The 13912-nt window shown below is 26.3% G+C and overlaps 3 protein-coding genes across 5 annotated transcripts; 1 reads left to right on the top strand and 2 right to left on the bottom strand.

The window, feature by feature from the left end:
- Positions 1–4: 4 nt before the first annotated feature.
- On the bottom strand, positions 5–4831 carry LOC106787483 (helicase POLQ-like). 2 transcript variants are annotated; one of them, XM_014749854.1, is made up of 17 exons: positions 4744–4831; positions 4067–4375; positions 3656–3838; positions 3412–3590; positions 3141–3317; positions 2955–3054; positions 2676–2872; positions 2439–2584; positions 2126–2360; positions 1912–2052; positions 1433–1844; positions 1162–1319; positions 983–1078; positions 732–905; positions 549–662; positions 339–473; positions 5–258 (listed from the first exon to the last, which is right to left on the bottom strand). In XM_014749854.1, exons 2-17 carry the CDS (start codon positions 4350–4352, stop codon positions 169–171), a joined length of 2823 nt encoding a protein of 940 aa, XP_014605340.1. In that variant the 5' UTR covers positions 4353–4375; positions 4744–4831; the 3' UTR covers positions 5–168. The 2 variants fall into 2 exon arrangements, with proteins under 2 accessions (XP_014605340.1, XP_014605338.1); XM_014749852.1 differs by lacking the exon at positions 4744–4831 and having other exon boundaries at positions 4067–4503.
- A 411-nt stretch (positions 4832–5242) lies between these two features.
- Positions 5243–9791, top strand: LOC106787485 (proactivator polypeptide). 2 transcript variants are annotated; one of them, XM_014749857.1, is made up of 12 exons: positions 5243–5486; positions 6000–6105; positions 6562–6925; positions 7184–7492; positions 7562–7750; positions 7836–7955; positions 8039–8299; positions 8379–8513; positions 8608–8769; positions 8840–9059; positions 9135–9448; positions 9537–9791. In XM_014749857.1, exons 1-12 carry the CDS (start codon positions 5447–5449, stop codon positions 9600–9602), a joined length of 2286 nt encoding a protein of 761 aa, XP_014605343.1. In that variant the 5' UTR covers positions 5243–5446; the 3' UTR covers positions 9603–9791. The 2 variants fall into 2 exon arrangements, with proteins under 2 accessions (XP_014605343.1, XP_014605342.1); XM_014749856.1 differs by having other exon boundaries at positions 9556–9791.
- Positions 9792–10467: 676 nt separating this feature from the next.
- On the bottom strand, positions 10468–13677 carry LOC106787486 (ankyrin repeat and LEM domain-containing protein 2). The gene is made up of 11 exons (XM_014749858.1): positions 13365–13677; positions 12950–13281; positions 12550–12861; positions 12318–12470; positions 12021–12247; positions 11801–11948; positions 11609–11732; positions 11430–11501; positions 11227–11332; positions 10982–11113; positions 10468–10877 (listed from the first exon to the last, which is right to left on the bottom strand). Exons 1-11 carry the CDS (start codon positions 13480–13482, stop codon positions 10826–10828), a joined length of 1776 nt encoding a protein of 591 aa, XP_014605344.1. The 5' UTR covers positions 13483–13677; the 3' UTR covers positions 10468–10825.
- Positions 13678–13912: the final 235 nt, after the last annotated feature.

Consider the following 13912-nt stretch of genomic DNA (forward strand, 5'->3'; position numbering starts at 1 on the left):
TAAGTAAATATTAAATACAAATTATTTACAAATATATAAAATAATATTTATCTTCACTCAATGAACAAATGTAAACAATTTTCATAACTATAAAATAATCCATTATAATAATAATTAACATATATACATTTGATTTTTATATATATTATATAATTTATATAATGTACTTCAGAATATTTTTAATTGATCCAGATCTATTTCTTCCAAAATGTCTTCTACTTCATCTTTCAAACTTTCTATTCTCTCTAAAACTAAAAGCTATAAAGCAAAATAAATTAAATTTGACAGCAATTATTTGATTATACAATATATGAAATATTACTTAATGATAAACTTACATTAGCAGCAGTAATAATTTGTATAGCAGTTCGTTTTGTAAGATACTGTATTTTTTGTTGCATCTCTTGTGGATTTGCCTTAGCTATAGATTGCAAAGATTTATAACCAGCATTATATAATTGATATGCTCTACCCTATTAAAGTAAAATTGTTTATGTGTAGAAAAAGGTTTTAATTTTGATAATTAATAGTAAATTGATATAATATACTATTTTCACTGTTGGTAGTTCCATCAATACTTCGAGTTCTGGAGGGCAGCAATAAGATAATTTTTTACTAAAAGAATTGAATATTTCTTGAAATGCCCAAAATTCATCAAACTCCTGTAAGCAGAATTAAAAATTATAAAATTTATTTAACTAAACTTATAATAAAATAAATTAAAAATTTACCTTACAAAATCTAACAACAGAATAAGAGAAAGATGATACTGTGTTCAATAAATTTTGAACGATTCCTCTGTTTACTTGGTATTTATCAGCTACAGAATAAATCGTTTGATGATTCCATAGTTCATAAATCATTAAAGTGACATAAAATCTCTGAAGCACTTTGAACTTTTCTTTCTGTTTTAAAATACATAATTTTAAAAATTTTGTTTATAATTTAAAATAAAATATTTTTGTATATTAAAATATTATACCATTGATGTTATTCCGTAATGCAATTTACTTATCATACATTCGTTTATTCCTATAAGTCTTACAATTTCCATTTGTGCTTCTGATAGTTTTGTTATCTATACAGAAAATTTTTTTTCCTATTTAGAAAAACTAAATAATTATAATTTCATATAAAAAATAAAATATTTAATTTACTTACTGCATCATAATAAACAGATCCTATTGGTTGTATTTGATTGATTATGTTATAAGGAGTTATCAAATATAAAAGATGAAGACAATCAGTTAAAATCAAATGTTTTTGTGCTTTTTTCAGATCTTCGTATAATTCATATGCGCATTGTAAATCTATACCAGCTTAAACATAATTTTATTCGATATTAAACAAAAACATCTTGAAAATTAATATTGTCAAATTGACACTACAAATATTGAGTAAAAATAAATTAAAAGTATTCTATAAATGATACCTTTCATAGCAGCACGCCCCAAATCACAAAGTTCTAATTTAGTTGTAGACGATAGAGCTATTTTTGGCTTTTTCTTTATTATTTCAGGATTTTCTATAGACATACTTTCTTGAGATGGAATAGCAATACTTACAGAGTTAACAATATTACATTTATCCATGTTACGAATTTTTAAAATGCCATTCTTAAATAAAAGACTTATTGTTTCATCCATTACTTTTTTAATATCAATATTTAGACGTATTTGTTGAACACTAAGTAAACTCTTCGTAATTAAAGTGTATAATTCAGATCGAGTTGTTGCTATAGATAATAATATAGCACTTAGAATAAGATTATTTATACCTCTGTCTTTTTCTATATGTAAAGTGCTTAATGAATCATCCATTTTTGAAATCAAAAGTTCCTTGACCTATGTGGTATAGAACATATTTGCATTAAATACTAAAAACATATATATATATGTTATACAATAGTACCTTTGGAAGTTCATTACTCTTACAAATAAGTATACTTTCTCCAATATTTCCTAACCCAGCACGACCAGCTCTTCCTATCATTTGTTTATATCTACTAATATTTAAAAATTGATTCCCAACATATGGACTTCTTAATATGACCTGTCAATTCATATTAAAATAAAAAAAGATATAATAATTGTTTGCATATTTTTGTTTAATTTGACCTACTTACTCTTCTTGCCGGTAAATTTATACCTGCCGCTAAAGTTGATGTACAACATATTAAACATAGAATCTCTTCTCTAAAAGCATCTTCTAATAATCTTCTTTCTTCAAATGTAAGACCAGAATGATGATAAGCTACACCAAATTTAATTGTTTCTTTCAAAATTGGACATAAACCTTCCTCTGTTGTAAGTGCTTTCAATAATTTTTGTTTTTCTTCCATTTTATGCTCTTTCAAGGAACTGCAATAAAATGTAACTTAATATAAATTACTTTTTATATCTTACTATATTACATATTTGATTTAATCGAAATATTACCTGAATAACACTTTTGTCATAAGTTTAGCAATATTTTCACAATTTTTTCGATTTGAACAAAATATAAGACATGAATCCTTTGGTACAATATCCATAACTAAGCCACCAATTTTATCTGGATCTATCACAATAGCTGTTTTTGAATACTTCAAAAAACAAACATAATGATAACATAAATATACATATAAAACAAAATAAAATATATATATATATATATATATGTTATGAATTACCTACAGAATAATCTACTTTTTTCATGTCTGTTAATACTTCCTCCTTGTGTAAATCAATTAACCACATAGCATCTTGACATTTAACATACTCTTGTATATGAATAGGCCGGAAAGTTCCAGTATATAACTCTGCATTCAGAAACTGGGCTACCTCTTCTAAATTTCCTATAGTTGCACTCATACCAACTATGTGTATATTTTCTAAAAAATCATAAATTAAATTACGTATATAAAAACAAGCTTTATGGAAATATTATTGTAAAATGGAAGTTATTGATTTAACCATTCATATACATCATTTTTGTAAGAAGACCTTCCAGTGTAGCACCTCGACCACCATTTTCACCAAGTAAATGTAATTCGTCAACTATCAAGAGTCCTATCTGCAATTAAAACGAAGATTATATATACAAATATTTTATTCATAAATTTATTATATAAATTTACATTAGCAGCATATTTGACTTACTTCATTTAGTCTTTGCAATTCTATTAGACTATTGATTAATCCTAATGCTTTTTCTATTGTACACATATAAATACTATTCTTTTTATGTCGTTTTTTAGGGGGATACTGACCTTTAGTAGAAGCATATTCTTCCACCAAAAAACCTAATTTTATAGCAAATGGTGTCATTGCTTGTATCTAATCATGAAAAACAATGAACATATATTTAAATACATAATGCATATATAAAATTAAATTATTTTTTATATAATACATAATATTATATATATACCTTTTCTTGTACTATTGCAACGAATGGAAGAATGAAGATAACATTCTTCTTGTTACATACTATTTCTTTGAGCATTAAAATCTCTGCTACTAAAGTTTTACCTCCACTAGTTGGAAGAGCATAAATTAAATTTTTCCTATTTTTTATAGCATCTAATTGCAAACATTCATCCTGCCAACCTTGTTTGTAAAAATATATCATGTAAAAAATAAAATGAATATTTGTTTATTTGTATTATACTTACTGTATAATGTATCAAAACCCTTAATCTTATAAATTAAGTGTTTTACAGTTATCGGAAGTCCATAAAAAGAGTGAATGTTGCTAGCTTTATTATTAAACTGCATAGTTTTTTGTGTAACTTCTTCATTACTTGAACTTATTTTTTTGATTGAATTAATATCATGTCTAATTTGCCTCTTATCCTCTGTAATATTTAAAATTGATTATATATATTTACAGGGTGTCTTTGTAACTAGTAGTACAAGCGATCAGGGGGTGGTTCTACATGAAAAGCTAAGTTGAAATGGTAGAATACAATTTTTTCATATATATGATTGTTTCCTAAAAAAATTAATATGACAATTTATACCGCTTGTACCACCAGTAGCAAGAGATTTTATATAATTCAATTATTTAAGATTATGAATATTACCTGGCTTATTCTGTTCATTGTACGGTTCAATAAATGTCGTGTCGAACAAACTATTGTTTATCCATACACATTCATCTTTCAAAAACTTGTCTGAAGTATTAATTAAATCAGTTGTTTCAATTTTGTTACTTTTATTTTCAATTGATTGTTCTTTGCATAATTGTAACAAATTAGAAGTTGATGGTGTTCCAAAAGATGTTTTTGCTTCTTCATCCTTAGCAGAGTTATCATTGTTAATTTCATTACAAATGTTCTCTTCAATATTTTGTAATATTGTATCATCCATTGAAAGTATAGAAGTAATTGGATCTACAAATTTAGATGATACTTGTGCAATTTCTTCTTTTTGTATATTATTAGATAAATTATCAAATACATTTACATCAAAAAATGAATTCAGATTAGTGGACATAATGTTATTTTCAGTATCACAAACAATTTTGAATTAAATCAAACTTAGTCAGATATTTTATGATAAAAATTTGTATAGAATTAAACAATTAGTTTTTTTTAATTCCTATATCTATATTAATAAAGATCATTCATTATTTTTATGTTCATTCATATACTTCTGTACAAAAAAAGTATGAATAATATCCTAATATTATAAATATGTAATTTCATATGTGAAATAAGAACGCTTAATAATAAACAAAAGTATATAGAACGCAACGCACGTGTCGGACAGATAACAAATCCACCAATAAAAGTACAAAGTATAGTTCACATTTAAATATATTATCATTAAAAATATGGTGGAATAAACCAATAAGTAACTTGATTAAAGTACAATCATCTTTCGGCAGGTGGCCCCACTTGATATTTTTAAGTTATCATTCCTACACAAAGAACAATAAATATCGATCTTTGGAACATTGATCGAAGAATATATAATTATTCATTTTTCGTATAAAAATCGTAATACTATCAATAATTATTAATTTAATAAACGACTAAGAATAAGATGATTCAAAAGCATGATGCGATTTAAGATGCATTTTCTGCAATAGGCTGACTTCTACATCATCATTCTTTTTTATTGTTGATATATATACGTATATATTTCTGAGGCACGTGACACACATCTACAGACTCATACATACATACATACATACATATATATATATATATATATTCAACAATATAATTGTTTTGATAGTAGAACTTACAGCGCCTTCCTCTTGCGATAGATGATTCGTAAAGATTCAGTGGAAACTTCGTATCGTCGTCACAACAGCGCAACTGCTGAAGTTTATACGTCACTTGTTCGTAATATCAATCAATTTCTAACTTATTTACGTTTAAGCGTCAATTACACCAATTGGATATAAGTTTTTGGAAAGTCTTTGGAAGTGATCAAGTGTTTTGTAGTGGTAGAAAATGAAGGAAACATTAATCGCGCTTTGCGCGATTTTAGCTGGTAAGTATCGTCCTTTGTTCTTTTACGACGTAGTGGATTACTATGTCCATATCGATTGTTTATATTTTAGTAGCAAATCAATGATATTAAAGGAACATTTTGTGATCCTCTTTATTTTTTATCCTCATCTTTTAATTTTTTTATATCTAGACACTTAAATTAACTCTTTATAACTATGTACGATTTTCTCTCTCTCTCTCTCTCTCTCTCTCTCTCTCTCTCTCTCTCTCTCTCTCTCTCTCTTTCTATATATATATGTATATATATTTAAACGAGTAGTCATGATAATGACATTTCAAAGTCTGGTCATAGATTGTAAATTTATATTATCCAGAAAAAAGAAACTCATTCAGCAGACGAGAAAGGTGACTCAGACGTTAATAATGTGCTTCTGGAAGCATTAATCATTTGAATGTATCTTTTAAACATGTTCAATTTATAAACAAGTATAAATATTATTAATTAATTCATATTTATTAAGATAATTTCTTTTTTAAAATCTTTGTTTTGTAGTATCCACAGCTAGAATAGTTATTACAGCAGAAGGAGAAAATAAACCCAATAAATTGGGAGCTCAAGAATGCACATGGGGACCAGCTTATTGGTGTCAAAGCATAATGTAAGTTTAGTAATCTAAGCATTTTTATGCAAATAAATTTTATCTCATAGAAGAAAATAATGTTAATATTAAATCTACCATGACGGGTCTAATGACTTTTTAAACTTAATGACAAATATGCGCAAGATTTATTCAACATTGTCAAAACCTATTGATTGTTAGATTTTATTTTTAGTTTGACCATTTCAAATAATAGTGCTATTTTGTGAGTTAAAAATTTTCATTGCGTAAATGGTATATTTTTTGCTATACATACATCTATATGTTTAGTATTAAGCTTTGCTGTACTACTTTTAGAAAATATTATTTAGAATAAATGTCTATCTACAAATACATTGTCAAAGTCTAATTTTTCCATATTTAGAATATCGACTATATCAATGTTATCGACATATATTATAATAAAATAATCAAATTATGGTATCTATTCTATTTTGCTGTTTTTGGATATAACAGAACTTCTGCAAGCTGCCATGCCACTCATCATTGCATTAAGAATATTTGGGAGAAAATGGAAGTTCCGGAAGATAATGATACAGTTTGTGGAGTCTGTAAAGATATGGTACAACAGGCACGAGATCAATTGGAAAGTAATCAGACTCAAGAAGATTTGAAAGCAGTCTTTGAAGGAAGCTGCAAGTTGATTCATATTAAACCAATAGTGACGGAATGCATAAAACTTGCTGATCAATTCATTCCTGAACTTGTGGAGACTCTAGCTTCTCAAATGAATCCATCTGTAGTATGTTCAGTAGCAGGTCTTTGTAATTCAGCGCATATTGATATGTTACTGCGTGAATATCAAGAACAAACGTCAGAGGTAAGATTGTCATTATTTCTTATTTCACAATGTAAGCTTCTTTGTGTTTGTAGTTCTGAAAAAATAACTTATTGACAGATAAATGTTTATGTGTAATATGACTGCTAGATATTTACGAATTTTACGAGATTAGATATTGCTAAACATAGAACAGAGTTCAATATAAATAAGAAGTGAGCTAAGTCTTTATATGTTTCGATGTAACAAAACATTTTTATTAATATGATTATGTTATTTTTTATGATATTATATTTTTAGAATATGAAATTAAAGTCCGTATCATTGGAGAAAGATGAACTTGAACCTGATGAATGTTCTAAATGTTTTACAATTGCAACCCACATGGAATATAATTTAAAGGATGTACCAAGGGATAAAATGTTGGAACAAATGCTCAACATCTGTGGAGATTTCAGCTCATTTTCAGATGCTTGTTCGTCCATTATCCTCACTCATTTCAATGCAATTTATTCTCATCTCCAAGATAACTTTAATGCACAGAATTTGTGCCATTTATCAGGCCAATGTAGCGATAAATTCCATAAACATGAAGATGGAACTGTAAAAGTATATACCATAAATACTATACTTTAACGAAACATATATAGTAAATTTAATACATACATTAAATTACAGCCTATAAATGTAGAAGTGAGACCACTATCCAGTGTTGGTATGGTTGAAGTTAATGACGATCTTCCATGCAAATTATGTGAACAGCTTGTAGGTCATTTAAAAGATTTGTTAGTAGCAAACACTACAGAAGCTGAATTTCATTTAGTACTTCAGGGTCTTTGCAAACAAACGAAATCTTTTGCCACTGAGGTATGTATTCTGCTTTTAAATAATTTTTATATTTATCTCACTAAATACACACACAATCACAAAATTTAACTATATATTTATACAGTGTAGGGCGATTGTTGATGAATATTACCCAGAAATATACATGTATCTTACGAACAAGTTAAATGGCAATGCTATATGTCAAATGTCTGGTATCTGCCCCAGTCCAGGAAAAAGAATAATTGTATGTAATAATTATATGAAGCATTATTTTAAATTAATTAATAATCATTTAGTAGTTTAATATATTTTGACTTTATTGTATAGGGTCCAATTGCACCCCTTCTTTCTGCAAAGGCAACAGAAATTGGCGTACGTATTTTAAATAATAAAATGGAACAAGAAGTTGAGAAGAAACATCACAATACAGAAATAGAAGAAATGCAATTACCATTTGAAAGATACGGTGTTTCTTTCGGTAGTTCTATTGCGTCACAACAAACAGATATTGGAAGCAAAGAAGGATGTGCACTATGTGAATATATACTGCATTATATACAAAACGCTATTACGGATCCTTCTAACGAGGTATTCATTATTTGATTAAATTTTATAATATGAAATTATACAAAAATTAATTGATTATTATTTTAAATATGTTTTTAAGGAGAAAGTGAAAGAAATGTTTGGAAAAATATGTAAAAAATTACCAGATAATATTGAAAATGAATGTCAACAATTTATTAACACTTATGGAGATGCAGTTGTAGCTCTTTTAGCTCAAGAAATCGACCCATCTCAGGTAATTGAATAATTTTTTAAAATATTATACAAGATGTTCGTGCAACTTTTTAATATAAAATAAACATTGCAATATATCACGAAATTTTAATTAGGTATGTCCAATGATCAAAGTATGTCCATCGGAAGAGCTGATAGAAATTTGGAATGAAGCTCCTAAAGGCTACATAATTGAAACGCATGATAAGCCAAGCTGCCCGTTGTGTTTACTTGCTGTAACACAAATTTATAATGCTATTAAGGATAATAAAACAGAGGTAATTACATTAAATCAATTAATTAGATTATTTGTTTAGATTTCTTTTTTACATATTTCCTTATGTCTAGATGAAAATAAAAGATGAACTTAACAAATTATGCAATCATTTGCCAAACACTTTGATAGATCAATGTACAGATTTTGTAAAAGAGTACAGTACGGAACTAGTCGAAATGTTACTTGCTGATCTTACACCGCAAGAAATTTGTGTTTATATTAAATTGTGTAATCCACAAGAAGATCCAGGACCAAGAAACTTCTTCTTAACTGATAAAGATGGTGAAATAAGTAAGTCTAATTAATGATTAATTATTAAACAAATTTAGAATTCATGTAATACTATCTTTTTTTTTTATAATTCAGTGACAAATGAGATACCTGATTTTCCACTACAAATGAATACTAAAAATAAAGTAAAAAACAGTGCGACATGCGTTATTTGTGAATTCGTGATGCAGTATGTTGATAAAGCAATGAGCAAGAAAAAAAATAGAGATGAAATAGAAAATATCGTTTATAATGCTTGCAAACATCTTCCAAGAACAATTTCTGAGGAATGTAACAAGTTCGTTAGCCAGTATGTTGATGTTGTGATACAAATTCTTTCGGAGGAAGTTTCACCAAAAGAAGTTTGTACGATGATCGATTTGTGTACAGTTGATCCAAAAAAATATAAGGTATGTGTATTCTTACGTTTCTTTGTTCTTATATCTCAATAAGTTTGTGATTATATATATAAATAATATTTGTTTATAATCCTAACAGAATCTGTTAAATCTCTTAGATGTTAGATCGGTTAGAGGAATTCGCTTTGTCAAAACATCTGGATAATCCTAAAGTAGATAGCATATAAACACATAAGCAGTGATGCATCATGATATTTCTTAAGATAAGAAGCTGATTATAATTGTAATAATATGTAAACATTTTATGTTCGTGACAATTGGCTTCAAAAAATATAATAAATAAAAATGAATCGATTGTCAAGGACATAGCGAATTAAAGGATCTTCCACCTAAATTTCGCAACCATAAATTATTTAATTTTATTGCGAATTGAAAAAGATAATTATAAATAGATTGCCATTAATACTGCTGCAAATAAATAGCTTTGCCTTTAAATAAATTTAATTCAACACTCAATGATAATTATTAAAATTAAATAAATTTAATCTCACATTTCTTGATAATTATTCTTAAAAATGAAATTAAATTAATGTATTTTATTTAGATGAAGTTATGCGATTTATTCTTACATCAATATTTGCATTAGTTTAAAATTAATTGTGATAATAATAACATATTTCAAAATAAAACATTTATGTCTCAATATTTAACATTCATGGTTAATTATATACTAATAATTATAATCAAATATTTTTTTAATTTCAATATTTTGTGAAATATGTAATGTATAATTATGAATATTATTATACAACAACGGCATGTAATTCTATTATCAATTTAAAATATAACATATCCTTTCCGTTTTAAAAACGATTTAATAATAACACTGGCATTATCCGTAGTTTTTTAAAATTTTATTATTGTCTTCTTGTCTATAGTAAGCAGATATATGGAGAAGATCACATTATGTACGTCACCTTACGTTATGATTTTTTATCTCATAAAAATAGTATAGAAATTTCATAAAATTAAAAATTTTAAACATCTTATTATTTTACTTTATTATTATTAGTGTTGTTTTTTCTCAATATTATTAATATATACATAATATAAAATATGTAGAAAATATAGCTTTATCTTAAATATACATTATCTTTGATAAAATGTTCGGAAAGATTAACATCTTAGGCTGCAAAAAGAATGGTAGGTAAATACAACAATTTTATTGTTAATGTCAATAAGAAAAAATAATTATTGGTATACATATATATGTGGAGCATTTAACATTTAATATTGTATTGCAAAAATTGCATATTTTTGTCCATTCTGTTCACAGTCTTTGTATCTTATAGATTTTGTATTTTATAGATATTGTGCGTTTAAAATAAGAATTATCACAAATTCTTTTGGTACTTTATATCGTCCATATTATGGAGTCATTAATAATCTTCTTCTGATCGTATTAGTACATACATTGGGACTAAAAGTTGAAAAAGAATTATAAAAACAAAATTATTATTATTATTATCATTATTGTTTAATAATATTAACTTAAAATTTTATCAAATAAATAAAATTTCAAACCTTTGCGACCTTTCACGTTTCATAACGAGTTGCATTTCATGTCGCCAGCGGTAAATGTTTGGATATTTGTTAACATTAATAGGGGACGAAACAGCATTGTAAACAGCATAATCTATTCTTGTTGGTACGTCTCTAAAAAGTATGATGCATATTAAAAATTTATCATTTTTAATAGATTAATAATCGTATTTAATTACAAATTAGATTATAGGGTAGTTTCAAACATTATTTCCTATATTACTGACTTTTCAATGAACAATGTACAGCCTTCTTCGGCACTATACATATCATCTTCTGAATCAGAATTTATCAATGGTGGAGTAGATGGTGGAGTGAAAAATTCTGCACCATCTATGAACCATAAATAGTATTGATTAATTAATCATAATAAATAAATACTCATACACATGTATATTATTTATATCTTATAAATTGGATTAATTATTACCATTATTTTTTATGTCAAGTTTACTTTGTGAATCATTCCATAAATTTGTAATTCCTGATAGGTTCAATAAATCTAAATATAAATATATTTTATTAGGAAATATTTTTAAAAAATGTAAAAATTTATTATACCGCTATTTTTGGATTAATTTCTTTTTAATGTTTGTACAAAAGACTTACTTCCATCATTATCATTTTCATCGGATTTGTTCAGTAACGAAATTGATTGTAATTTGAGGCATAATTTATCGAGCTCATCAACGAATTCTGGTTGTGAATCTATACTGGATTCATTAGTTGTTTTCTATAAGATAAACAATGTATGTATATGTGTATATATGTATGTATTTATAATTCAATGCTTGCACATACTTTATCATAATAATATGATTGTTTAACAAATCTTTGTTCCAAATATTTTTCCAGCTTCATCAAACCATCGACACAACGAAAATCAGCAAAATCATTCAAGAAGTGCCAATATTCTTTCCAAGATACTTGATATTCTTCAGCAAGATTTCTATATATAAAATAAGTTTTTAAATAATTCATTATAATTTCTAATGTAAGGTCATAAAATATTTATACACACCGTCCGATACGTTCAAGTCCCTTTTCTGTATCTTGAAGTCTTAATGTTAAATTTTCATTAGAAGAATTTAAAATATTTATCTCTTGAATATCTTTCTTAATAGGAGTATTACAACGACGCGGTGGTGTTTTCCATTTTCTCCTAAATTCTATTGCTTGTGTCTTTGACATAGGTCCGGCAAATGCACGTACCTTGACACATGGACTTATGGGATCCCTATTCAAATTCTAAAATAATATTTAAAAGTTATAATATAATCTTAAATAATTATGAAGAAAATGATTATAACAAATATACCAATGGGCTTGTTGGAGAAAATGGTTCACCAATGGTTGGTTGCATTGTTTTGTCATCGGCTCTTAATACAGGAACATAAAATTGTTCTTCTAATAGCATATGTATTTCTTTTTTGAGGGATTCATTTTCTTGACCTTTTCTACTGCATATTATCTACAACAATTATAAAGAATATTAAAGTAATGTACAAAAAAATAAAATATAGTAGGAAGACTTTCTTAATTGTATTTACATTAGCAGGTGCTTGATTGAACTTGTTAGTTAAAGTTTTAATACATTGTGAATAAGAAACAAGAACTTTAACTACATCTCGGAAACCAAATTTAACCGCAAAATGTAAAGGTGTCTCATTTAATCCTTTGTCAGGTGTATTTAAGTATAAATCTAGTATAATGTCTGCCCGGTCCACATAGCTTCTATTTCCTTCTTCACCATAAAACAATTGCATGAATTCTGTATCTCCTACGGTGCTTAATATCAATTCACACATATCTGCTCTACCAGTTTTAACAGCTATATGCAATGCGTTATATCGACAACCTTCCTATAAGAATAGATGATATTTGTAATTATTATAGTTCTATATAGTTATCTCTCTGTGATGCTTTTATAAATACAAAATAATTATATACTTGTAAAATTGCAGGTGTATCTCCACTGCCAATTAAATACCTAGGATTTGCCCAAATTGTATCTTTTACTGCATTTAAATCACCACTTTCTATTAATTTTTTAAAACATATAAGATCTTGAGATTTTGGAGCTTTAAAATTATTTGGTTTTTCTTCAATTACAGGGGTTCCTGCATTAACACTATTTTTGGCACAGTTGTATGTTTCTTCATGTCCACTTATAGCATATTCTTTAGCATCAAAATAAGACTTAAATGTTTTCAAACGACCTGTTTTATGTTCCTTTATTACTTTTAAAGCATCAATTTTGTTTGTATAAATATGAAGGTAATCTATAATATATAAATATATTAAAACTAACTTTGAGATATAATATGAAATTTTAAAAAAATGTATAAATAATGTTTTTAATTACTTTCTGTATTATTATCTAATAATAATCCATTGTTTTCATGTGGTATGTAAACAGCATGAAACTCATTCTCAATTGAGAGGTTATAATTTTTTAAATGTTCATTATCCATTTGAGACATTTTATCGTTATTATTAGTCAGATTAATTGTTATACTTTATATTGAATCATGCACATACTACATAAGACACATAGTTTAATAATAATCACAATATCTATTTTTAATACAAAAATAATGCCACAAAGAAAACAGTAGCAACTATATATCCAATAATAAAGAATGTATAATATTGTATGTATGAAAATACTAATAAATAGTCACGTTTGTTAAAATACTACTAATATATCATTCGATTTATAAATATAAATGAAAAATAAAAATTTGTGTTAAAACATTCTATTTGATTAAAATGAACTCTTAAAATTGTTAGTATCACGAAATTGACCAATCAAATATTATCAATCGTTTGCTTTTACACGTCACTTTTTAGTGGCCTTACATTCTAATATAATTACATGCATTTATCACAGACCTCGGTATTTTGTTAGTA

This window comes from Polistes canadensis, unplaced genomic scaffold, assembly GCF_001313835.1.
Source record: "Polistes canadensis isolate GaletaPanama2010 unplaced genomic scaffold, ASM131383v1 scaffold_102, whole genome shotgun sequence".
Lineage (NCBI taxonomy): Eukaryota > Metazoa > Arthropoda > Insecta > Hymenoptera > Vespidae > Polistes > Polistes canadensis.

Bases quoted from the DNA above. Each gene is read 5' to 3' on its own strand.
- LOC106787485 (XM_014749856.1), top strand. From the start codon at position 5,447: ATGAAGGAAACATTAATCGCGCTTTGCGCGATTTTAGCTG. The intron at 6,926-7,183 runs GTAAGATTGTCA...TTATATTTTTAG, and splicing joins ATCAAGAACAAACGTCAGAG to AATATGAAATTAAAGTCCGT. The intron at 8,770-8,839 runs GTAATTACATTA...CCTTATGTCTAG, and splicing joins TTAAGGATAATAAAACAGAG to ATGAAAATAAAAGATGAACT.
- LOC106787486 (XM_014749858.1), bottom strand. From the start codon at position 13,482: ATGTCTCAAATGGATAATGAACATTTAAAAAATTATAACCTCTCAATT. The intron at 12,862-12,949 runs GTATATAATTAT...CTATTCTTATAG, and splicing joins ATACACCTGCAATTTTACAA to GAAGGTTGTCGATATAACGC. The intron at 11,949-12,020 runs GTGTGTATAAAT...TTTTATATATAG, and splicing joins GGACTTGAACGTATCGGACG to AAATCTTGCTGAAGAATATC.
- LOC106787483 (XM_014749852.1), bottom strand. From the start codon at position 4,478: ATGTCCACTAATCTGAATTCATTTTTTGATGTAAATGTATTTGATAAT. The intron at 3,318-3,411 runs GTATATATATAA...TTTCATGATTAG, and splicing joins TTGCAATAGTACAAGAAAAG to ATACAAGCAATGACACCATT. The intron at 1,079-1,161 runs GTAAGTAAATTA...TTTTCTGTATAG, and splicing joins GATCTGTTTATTATGATGCA to ATAACAAAACTATCAGAAGC.